The 11,647-nt window shown below is 42.6% G+C and overlaps 1 protein-coding gene across 1 annotated transcript in view; it reads left to right on the forward strand.

The window, feature by feature from the left end:
• Nucleotides 1-3,239: 3,239 nt before the first annotated feature.
• Nucleotides 3,240-11,647, forward strand: part of LOC118216115 (interleukin-21 receptor-like) — a 15,824-nt gene continuing 7,416 nt past the window's right edge. Inside the window, exons 1-9 of the mRNA XM_035397140.1 lie at nucleotides 3,240-3,352; nucleotides 3,835-3,922; nucleotides 4,432-4,568; nucleotides 5,336-5,444; nucleotides 6,585-6,769; nucleotides 7,709-7,863; nucleotides 8,690-8,858; nucleotides 9,511-9,595; nucleotides 11,015-11,105. Coding sequence (XP_035253031.1) covers nucleotides 4,511-4,568; nucleotides 5,336-5,444; nucleotides 6,585-6,769; nucleotides 7,709-7,863; nucleotides 8,690-8,858; nucleotides 9,511-9,595; nucleotides 11,015-11,105 — 852 coding nt within the window. The 5' untranslated portion in view covers nucleotides 3,240-3,352; nucleotides 3,835-3,922; nucleotides 4,432-4,510. The remainder of the gene's footprint in view (nucleotides 3,353-3,834; nucleotides 3,923-4,431; nucleotides 4,569-5,335; nucleotides 5,445-6,584; nucleotides 6,770-7,708; nucleotides 7,864-8,689; nucleotides 8,859-9,510; nucleotides 9,596-11,014; nucleotides 11,106-11,647) is intronic.

The raw sequence follows: 11,647 nt of genomic DNA on the forward strand, positions 1-11,647 counted from the left end.
AAAGGGCTCAACATAAAGAGATTGTGCAGATGTAGTCGTCCAGGGCTCAGTTTGCATTAAGGTTGGTCATACGACCAGCTGCTACATCCAGCGTTCACCGTACGTCTGGCATTGTTATGCCTCAGTTGGTGTGAGCTTGATGCTAACATTGGCAGGTACTAATAAAGGCTGATGTTTGCATGCAGAGTCGTTTGCAGAAGTGTGAACTCGTACTTTCCATGTTGCAGCAGAAGTTGCCGATTTCTTGTAAGACAGCTGAGGCAGAGAGCAGAGAGAATTGTGAAGGGGGAGGGGGGAGGGTTAATTTAAAAATCAAATATTCATGTAAAACCTTGAATCATGTTCTGTTCCATTTTGCATTGTTCTTTTGTGCATGCTCAGTAAGGGGACCTGCTGGGTGGGTATGTTAGCATGTAATTCAGATCTGAGCGATGCTAAAATGTTAGCCTCCAGTTGAGCCCTGAAAGGCTGGACAAGAACAGGAGATGCACATAAATATCAGACAGGGTAGCTGTCACCAGGTGGGGGTCCTACTGTATGACCCAAAGAGGTTCCTACCTGCAGTTTTGCAGGGACACTGCAGCATTTGATCCTATTATTGGCTGTCGTTAAAACCTCAGGCTTTAATCTCTACACTGCAGAACTGCATTACAATTGGAATGGCTAATCTTTATTTCACAGATTCAGATTGTTGTTCCAGTTGCAATGCAGTCCTGTAGTCTATGCCAGTGGTTCTGGATCTCGATCTCAGGGTACCACTGTGTACGCTGGTTTTTGTTCCAACCAAAATTGAGGGGAAATAATAATAACAGTTCTGAGATTACGACCGTGGTTGGACTGAAAACTAGCATACACACAGGGGTCCCCCAGGACTGAGTTTGGGAACCACCGGTGTCAACCTGAGGTTTAAACTATTAACTTCGGTTAAGCCCACTGCAACTGACCCTTTTAGCCTGTCAGCAAGGGGAAACCCTAACTGTGAAAAAGAAAACTGTAAGTCTTATCAGCAAGGGGATCCCCTAGCTAATCTCATAGCCTTGTTTATGATGAGGAACTTGTGGTTTTGTAAGCTGTAAGAACAAGGCTCTGCAGCTAAAAGAGAGGATGTGAATGTTTTTAATAGAAATTCCCACAAAAGGCCAACGGTCAGTGTGTTTGTTTACCTTCAAGGCATAGCAGGCATACAATTAAACACAACAATAGCAATATTCTAACAGCCACACAATGTTCTATTAGTGTTGTATTCATTTTTGTTGATTACTTTGAAACCAAGATATGATCAAGGTCTGTCCTTAACGTTTCAAGATGTCTTACTCACATTAATAAATACAAATTACAGTCTCACCATCTGCTTAGAATATGAGGAACCATTGATGACATCAGTATCGTTTCTCTTTCAAATTCAAGCGTGTGATCAAAACACAACCAGGACTCTGTTTCCAAATTTTAGCTCCAAGAGCCGTTATAAGATGCATCATTAATATTTCAGGTGCTTCCGAAAAGCCTCCGTACCAATGGTGCGCTTGCGACATGCATCGTTTCCTTACTGCAACCATGCAGTCAGCAAATTCATAAGTAGACCTCAGAGAGCCTCCTACCCAGGAACACTCTTACTCTGCGCATCGTGTGAATTGCGTCGGTTAAAACTGCCCTAAAAAACTGGAGCATCCATATGCTGGTGTGCTTCGATAGCCATCTTGTATCCGGTGTACATAATACACTGATCAACCGTTTCTTAGCCTAACACAATGATTGGTCCCTTAATTGGGTCAAAACCAAGACTGCCATACATTGCTGCATATTGTAATATAAGTTATAACGCACCAAATGATGATAATATCCAGTTTCAAACTGTCATAACGGGGCTTTCATAATGGTCTACATTAAAACAAGATGCCATATGTGTCATAGGGTTTTATTACATTTGTTACACAGCCCTAAAGCTTTATAAACCCTTTATGCTACAGATATGAAGGCCTTGTGGGCTCAGTGGCAGACATAGCACTGTTGAATCTGTGAAACCAGCTTCAGTGAAGATGTAACCCTTTTGAATCTGTGAAACCAACTTCAGTGAAGACATAAAGCTGCTGAATCTGTGAAATCGGCTTCAGTAAATACATAGCGCTGTTGAATCTGAAACCAGCTTCAGTGAAGACATAAAGATGCTGAATCTGTGAAATCATCTTCAGTAAAGACGTACCACTGCTGAATCTGAATCTGTGAAACCAGCTTCAGTGAAGACATGGCGCTGTTGACTCTGTGAAACCAGCTTCAGTGAAGATGTAATATTTTTGAATCTGTGAAATCAGCTTCAGTGAAGGCGTAGCACTGTTGAATCTGTGAAACCAGCTTCAGTGAAGACATGGTGCTGTTGACTCTGTGAAACCAGCTTCAGTGAAGATGTAACATTTTTGAATCTTGAATCTGTGAAATCAGCTTCAGTGAAGGCGTAGCACTGTTGAATCAGTGAAACCAGCTTCAGTGAAGACGTACCATTTCTGAATCTGTGAAACCAGCTTCAGTGAAAATGTAGCACTGTTGAATCTGTGAAACCAGCTTCAGTGAAGACGTACAGCTGCTGAATCTGTGAAATCGGCTTCAGTAAAGACATAGCGCTGTTGATTCTGTGAAACCGGCTTCAGTGAAGATGTAACACTTTCGAATCTGTGAAATCAGCTTCAGTGAAGACATACAGCTGCTGAATCTGTGAAATCGGCTTCAGTAAAGACATAGTGCTGTTGACTCTGTGACACCAGCTTCAGTGAAGATGTAACACTTTTGAATCTGTGAAACCAGCTTCAGTGAAGACATGGCGCTGTTAAATCTGTGAAACCAGCTTCAATGAAGACGTACCACTGTTGAATCGGTGGAACCAGCTTCAGTGAAGATGTAGCACTGCTGTATCTGTGAAACCGGCCTCCACATATTTAAATGTATCATTCAATGTATTACAGTATATTTGTACAATATATATATAAATATAATTTCATTGTGTAAATTTTACTGCTCTTTCATGATGATTTATACCACTAAAGAAAGCCTTGATGGTTTTAAAGCCACAGTACTCTTTCTGTTGACATTTAAAAGTGCTATATCACTCATCGTTTTCGCGAGTACAGAGTTTACATTATGCTGCAAAACAGGAACGTGTTTGAGGGACATTTCTATGGAAACCACAAAGCCACATCCTTGTGACGTGGTACCCAATTTGCTCCGATGTCGCAGACAGCCCAACAGTACGGGCGCCAAACTGTGAGTGAAACAGACCATGGCTTGGAGTGCTTCGGCTTTACTCATCACAATACCTGTCAATATCTAAAATTATATATAACAATCTGATGAGGATATAAAGGTATGTGCACTACATTTTAATAACTCTGGTGAGACGAGAATGTATGTATGTTCAATTTATGACTCTGTATAACTACATGGTACCTTCAGTGTATTTTCCATGTGGTTTAATGATTTAAGCTGATAACACCATACATTCTGCCGTTACTTATCAATAATGCATAGCGGCATGTGATCGTGATTGTATTCATTTGTCTTTTTAAGCAAACTGAAATAGAACAATGTATATCGGCGGGTACGATCTGATAAAGTGCAGCGAAAAAAGAAAAAAAAATGTATTGTTTATTGAAGATGCGTCTTTAAAAATAGACCTGCCTGGAATGAGTAATGTGTTGAATGTGTTATGACAAGTAGGAATTTTTCGAAAATGTCAGACAAGAATGAAACAAGAATGACGGTGGTTTTGTATTCAGTTACGCAGTAGTTAGAGGCGGTTGAGTTTGCTTGTCTTTAAAACCCTTCCTAAATAATCATTTGTTGTAGTGTCAATCATGGATGATGAATTCAAACTTTGAAAAAGATGGAGCCGATGGATAAAGCATGAACATTTTAGAGGATTCTTTGGATCTGTGTGAGTGATAATGGACTATTTTTATGATCTATTATTGGAAACACATATAGGAAAAAATGAGGTTAAAAAAAATAAGGTTAAGTAATTATGAATTCTGATTGCTAAAAATGTACGCATAAGTACAAGTTCCAAAATGTATATGTTTAACAAATAACAAAATGTGTATAACCTTAAAACAAAAGATGTAAATTGAATAGCAAAATATTATCAACCTGTATTTTCTAAGCAAATTATGTACATATATAAAATGTCTCTCTTTTTCTTTTTTTTTTTTTTTACAGAAAATGATTATGGGAATTATGCTTGAGTAAATGCACAGCAAAAGTATCCTAAATAACCATCATCATCAATTTTAGAGGCGTTTGGTACAGATAAGGAAATAGCACTATATTATTGCAGTGGTTTATAATACTATAAATAATATAACAGTTTTGATTACATTGACCACACAGCCTGTGAGAAAGATAGCAGACGGAAGTGGATAATGTATTTCTCTTTTATTTCTCCAGGTCTTAAGTTGTGTCTGGAGTCACCTGTGATATATCGGCTTCCCAAAGGAATCAATGCATCTGGACCCCAATCCGCACTATGAGTGTCCAACAGGCCGGCTTGATTTCCCTGGGGCTTTTGGTCATGTTCCAACACTGTAGGTTCATTTATTTCATATAAATCTGCTTTCATCATTTCCCAGATAAAATTTTTGTCGAAGCCAAATGTTCCTGTATTCGGTCAGTTTCTGTCAGACTACGGCTGATGTTAGACGAGTTTGTTGTTCCAAAATCAGCGGGGAGCATGGCTCTCCCTAAGGCTGAGGGCATGAGCGAGTGCAAACAAAATGGCCGAGCTGTTGTCTGCTAAGCACATGATGCAGGGGTGTAAACCACAGGACACTGAGGACAGGAACCTGTATTAGGCGAAAGTAAGGGGGTGGGCGTTTGTCGTTCTGTGTTCTGTTCACGCTGGCCGTGACGGGTGCAGTCCTGGTAGAGGCCTAAAGAGGGGCCACATCATTTCAAACGTCGTTTGTTGCAGTGCGGCCGTTGTCCTTGGCACGCCTGCTTGGCGTGTATTCCTGCTCATGCCAAGCCCTGATACAGGCTTCGAAAGCCACTCTGAGAGGCTACACTCGAACGAGTGGCTAAGGACCAACTCTGCTTCGTACGTGTTTGAATTACATTACATTGACCTCCACACTAATAGGGACATGGTTTGCCCACCAGGTAACCAGTGTTCTCAAAGAAGCACATGCTTCGCTGAAGGTCTTCAGGCCAAAGCATTGCCACTGTGACAACAAAATAAGTGAATTTATGCAAAAGTAACAGTGTGCGGAATTATTATTATTTTTGATACTTCTAATAATTCCAGTGAAAGCAGTCCACGCTAACAGCATGTCCTCTTCTGCTTCGTCTGCAGGCGCATGTGTCTGTAATGTGACCTGCTCCACGGACTTCATAGCCCTGTTAAACTGCTCCTGTTCAGCTCCTGGGCCCGTGGTACCCTGCAGGGTGGAGGCAGAATGCTGGTGGGTACACTTTCAGGAATGTAGTCCAGAATGAATTAGCTATGGCACTGGCCAGGCAGGAATGTAGTCAAGATTTAATTAGTTACAGCACTGGACAGGGAGGAATTCAGTTCAGATTTAATTAGTTATAGTACTGGACAGGGAGGAATTAAGTCCAGATTTAATTAGTTATAGCACTGGACAGGCAGGAATGTAGTCCAGATTTAATTAGCTATAGTACTGGACAGGCAGGAATGTAGTCCAGATTTAATTAGCTATGGCACTGGACAGGCAGGAATGTAGTCCAGATTTAATTAGTTATAGTACTGGACAGGCAGGAATGTAGTCCAGATTTAATTAGCTATGGCACTGGACAGGCAGGAATGTAGTCCAGATTTAATTAGTTATAATACTGGACAGGGAGGAATTAAGTCCAGATTTAATTAGTTATAGCACTGGACAGGCAGGAATGTAGTCCAGATTTAATTAGCTATGGCACTGGACAGGCAGGAATGTAGTCCAGATTTAATTAGTTATAGTACTGGACAGGGAGGAATTAAGTCCAGATTTAATTAGTTATAGCACTGGACAGGCAGGAATGTAGTCCAGATTTAATTAGTTACGGCACTGGACAGGAAAAAATATAGCCCAGATTTAATTAGTTATGGCACTGGACAGGGAAGAATGTAGTTCAGATTTAATGAGATACGATAATGGACTATGAGATATTTTATCTGAACTACCAAGGATTATTACTTTCAAGTAATAGTAGATAAGAGTATCAAGGATTAATGTTCTGATTATATAGTTCAAATACAAACGTACAACTTTTACAAACAACACAACTATAATAAGAATATATGTTTTATTTAATTCACGTGAAAGGAAGCAGGGAAACCAATCTCCTGTCATACCACACTGTTCTCATTTGCATATTTGCTATGATTAGTATGACTGGTCAGATGCATGATGCTGATATATGTATATCGGTATTTGATTGAACTGGCCACAGTGATGAGGTTTATGAATTTGATTGGACTGGTTACAGTAATGAGGTTTATGAATTTGATTGAACGGGCCACAGTGATGAGGTTTATGAATTTGATTGGACTGGTTACAGTGATTAGGTTTATGTATTTGGTTATGATTGAATGGTTACAGGGATACTGTGGATTACGTGAATGGAAGCTGTGAAATCAGTCCTCCGCAAACGTGGTGCCAAATGGAACCCGAAGATTTCGGTGACATCATTTCCATTGGCACCAATTGCACAGCAAGAGTGAAGTACCCCAACGAGGAGAAAAATGAGCGGGAAGACTACACACATATGAAACTGTACCAGCACAGTGAGTACATATACCTGAAACTGTACCAGCACAGTGAGCATACATACCTGAAACTGTACCAGCACAGTGAGTACATATACCTAAAACTGTACCAGCACAGTGAGTACACATACCTGAAACTGTACCAGCGCAGTGAGTACATACACCTGAAACTGTACCAGCACAGTGAGTACATACACCTGAAACTGTACCAGCGCAGTGAGTACATATACCTGAAACTGTACCAGCACAGTGAGTACACACATCTGAAACTGTACCAGCGCAGTGAGTACATACACCTGAAACTGTACCAGCGCAGTGAGTACACACACTTGAAACTGCACCAGCGCAGTGAGTACATACACCTGAAACTGTACCAGCACAGTAAGTACATATACCTGAAACTGTACCAGCACAGTGAGTACATACACCTGAAACTGTACCAGCACAGTGAGTACACAAACCTGAAACTGTACCAGCGCAGTGAGTACATATACCTGAAACTGTACCAGCAAAGTGAGTACACACACCTGAAACTGTACCAGCACAGTGAGTACACACACCTTAAACTGCACCAGCACAGTGAGTACACACACCTGAAACTGCACCAGCGCAGTGAGTACACACACCTGAAACTGTACCAGCGCAGTGAGTACACACACCTGAAACTGTACCAGCACAGTGAGTACATACACCTGAAACTGCACCAGCTCAGTGAGTACACACACCTGAAACTGTACCAGCACAGTGAGTACATATACCTGAAACTGTACCAGCACAGTGAGTACATACACCTGAAACTGTACCAGCACAGTGAGTACACACACCTTAAACTGCACCAGCGCAGTGAGTACACACACTTGAAACTGTGCCAGCACAGCGCTGCTTACAGCCAAACCCCAAACCTATACATTGCCCTGAGTTTCTGACTGTCTTTGTGTCCATCTGTCTGTCCCACAGTCAAGCTACTGCCCCCCCTGAACATGCAGCTGGCGGAAGACAGCGGGGTCTACAACTTCTCCTGGGAAATGGCCTACACAGAGGAGGAGAACTATTACCTGACTCCCTACCTGATGTACAGGGTTCGAATACGAAAAGTAGAGGAACCCCTGAAGGTAATCTGTTCCACATAGCAAAATTGTCAGTGTTAAATCAACACTTACAGAGTAAAGTTCACACTGATAGCATACACCTTTTATCCAGTGTGAGCTCATTTAAACTCCAGCCAAATGTGTAGAGTCAGTTTTGTTGGAATTTAAATTATTAAAAAAACAAAACAAATTTTTTGTTTGGACAATAAAAAACAAACTATAAATTGTGGGATTTTGACCATATGAGAGAGAGTGAATTAATAACACAACAGAATACATTTTACCACAAAAATGAATCTGTAACTACACTGTCAGAAAATGTGAAAAATTGTACCTATAGGGGTAAAGTTGCTCGTCACTGGGGTAGTACCCTCAAAGGTAAGCCCAATGTACCCTTCAGCCCTTGAGATTAGTGTTCTAAGGTACAAATATGACGCAGTCAGGGAACATTCACAGGAACTGTACCTTAGAGAAAACAAAACCACAGCCCTTTTTCTGACTGTGTATACTGCATACTCAATGTCTATCATGATGGACAATTATACATCGAATGAGTCCAGCTTCACGGTAAAATTCTCGGTGTTAAATAACATGTACTGAAAAGCATAGGAGTCCAGTAAGGACCACGTGTGCTCTATCGGAGTGCAAAAATACTATCAGAGTTGATTTTCCCGCTGAACATTCTGCCTTGCGAAGACTGTCTAATCGTAGCACAGTGAAACTCCCGAAGGCTACAGTACGTATCTCGCAGGGTGTTCAGTGTGGATCTCGCCAGGCCGCCGTGAACGGCGTATGTGTGAATGAACACCGTGAGTGAAACGGCGAATCGGCTCCTCGCCCTGTTTCTCAGGAACCCGAGCTCTTCCTCGTGAAGGGCAACAGCCGGTTCTTCGCGGTTCCGCGGGGCCGCCTGCCGCCGGGGGCGGAGTACGCGGCGGACGTCCAGGCCACCGTGGACCCCGCCGCATTCCAGGCCCAGTGGAGCGACTGGGGACCCGCCGTGAAGTGGAAGATCAAGAGTGAGTCCCTCTTCACCCTGGCCGCTGGCACTGCGACTCTCCTCAGCACGGTGGCTGAGGAGTCGGTACTGATCCCCAATCTTCATCAACCACAGCTGTGCTGCAGTGACACCTTAGTCGCGGTTTACCGTTTTTGTCTATTTTTATAAAACAAAGCAACAAAACCAAAAAGATTCATATATAACATGTTTATTAATTGCATTACTTACCTATTCCTCGTTTACGCGTTTGCTTGTTTACCTGCTTATTGCTTTTAATGACGCTGTCACTACAGCTTGACCTGGCTCATAGCTGATCATTGCTTTGAACATGCTTATGCTATAACAAGTTGTAAGGAAGAGCAGACATTTTGGCTATCAATAGCAGATGCAGGTGTCTCTTTGTCAACCTGACCAGGAAAGCGGACAGCTTTTCCCAGCAGACCTGACCAGGGGCTGTGGTTAATAGTTGCTGTTTGTGGTCTTCATAATGTTGCAAGATGAGTTGTAGCAGACGTGGTAAAAGCTTTATGCGTCAGCATTACAAGTTGAGGTGTAACAATATTAGGAAAGGTGATGCATCTAACGTTGCAAGATGAGGTGTGAGGTGAACTGAGGGAAGTTTGAAAGTTAATTCCACTGTTTTAGGACCGATTTTATTTCTCTCTGTGCAGGTCAGGATTATAAAGGCATGGAGCTTTACATCATCCTGCCGCTGGTTTCTCTGCTTTGGGTCTTCCTGTATTGCTGCAGAAAAGTGTAAGTATCATTAGCTATGGTACATACCCTCCCTCCTAACATACTGTGTTCTGTAACATTAGCTACTGTATATACACTCCCCCAATGCACTGTGCACAGTAATTTTAGCTACTGTATGTACTCTCTCCTCTAACACACTGTGTTCAGTAACATTAGCCACCATACATGTGCTCACATTGTTTACCTTTAATCGTAGGAGATTAGACTCAGCTGTGATAAACACTTCCTGCTTTCATAGTTAAAAAACCACAAACTCTCATCAGATCTGAATCTCAGGCAAAGACAGGCAAGTCCAGCATGATGGGTTTACATATGATAATGTTAAATGCACAGTATTTTAAACATGGAGATAGACCAGTACACTGGCTCAACCTTTTCTCAAGGGACCGCTGGTCTTAACTCAAAATACAGCACATACTCAACATACACTTTTATACACTTTTATAAATGAAACGTTTTATGTGTTATGAGCGTGATCTCTGTTAACTGGCGTCTAATACAATGACGGTCCAGAAGCACTGGGTTACAGAAATATAACCATTTCCAGGGTTATTACCCCTTTTCTGTAGTACATACATGATCACCCTCATACATGAGCTTCGCCAGTGTACTTTTGGAAATGAACCAAATCATTCTGTTTCTGAAAGTTATTTGTTGACCTTTTATTTGTTTTGGTATTAATCATTAAAGAAAGTGTGGGGCAGGTTATTTTTGGAATTACCAGCAAAGGTGATGGGCGTCTCTGCCCGTAAACTCTGACTCCGATTCCCTCGCTCACTCCCACGCACGAGTCTGCCGTCTTGTTCTTAGAGGGCGGCGCAGCCGCGCACAGGGCACCTCGCGCAGGCCGTGGCGAGGCCTGTGTCTGAAGCCCTGCGCTGCGAAAGAAATCTGCAGGCTCTCGTACAGCACGCAGTCACGGGCAGGGACACCCCGGGTTCACTTTAGTTCAGGCTATGTCTGTTTCGTTCCGTTCAACCCCACTCAATCGCGTTCAGACCTCTGCGAGAATATTTCGCTGAATGAGAATGAGAATGACAATGGGATGGTCCCAAAGCCCCACGCACTTTCTGTGTACTGCGATACCTGCGTCTTTTTCATGGTTATCAAAAAAATATTTCCGTGAACCCACAAATCAATTTATAGTATCAACGGTAATCTGCCATTTGGCAAAACAGCGTTTTCTAGCCCTCTCGTGAGGCCTTGAGAATGTCGTTTCCCCACCTGCGAAACACACTTCCTGAGCGAAGCTGCCGTCCAACTATCTCTGCCCTGTTTTCTCCATAGAGGAACCCTGTTTATGTTCTATTTTCTCCATAGAGGAACCCTGACTCTCTTCTGTTTGATCCATAGAGGAACCCTGTTTATGTTCTGTTTGATCCATAGAGGAACCCTGACTCTGTTCTGTTTTCTCCGTAGAGGATGGCTGAAGATGTGCTCGTGGCAGTATATTCCCAGTCCAGAGGACTTCTTTAAACCACTTTACCACACGCATCAGGGGGACTTCAAGGTAAACCAGAGACTGCAGGAAGGTGTTTGCACCGGTGTGGTCAAACACCCACAGAACCGAAACAACACACACACACATGCACACAGAGAGAACGCAGCCCCCAAACACACACACACACACACACACACACATACACAGAACACAGCCCCCAAATACACGCAAACACACACACAGAACCCAAACACACACACACACACACACACACACAAAACGCAGCTCCCCAACACACCCACACACACACACACATACACAAGCACACAGACACACACAGAGCGCAGCCCCCAAACACACACACACACACACGTTACAGAAATACCTTGTGGTTCCTTTGTGACGGTGTAGTGAAAGTCTGCCATGAACGTGCTTCCTGTGGAGAAGGAAATTGAGACACGCTGATATTTTGCCTTCACGTGTTCGAACTGAAGCTATTTTTAGCCATTTACTCACTTGGGGGGGATTTCTGGAAATGTTCCAAAAGGTCAGATAGTTCAGCTAGGGGAATTACCGAACACGTTCATAATTCTTTCTATGCATTACCTATT

Source organism: Anguilla anguilla, chromosome 17, assembly GCF_013347855.1.
Source record: "Anguilla anguilla isolate fAngAng1 chromosome 17, fAngAng1.pri, whole genome shotgun sequence".
Lineage (NCBI taxonomy): Eukaryota > Metazoa > Chordata > Actinopteri > Anguilliformes > Anguillidae > Anguilla > Anguilla anguilla.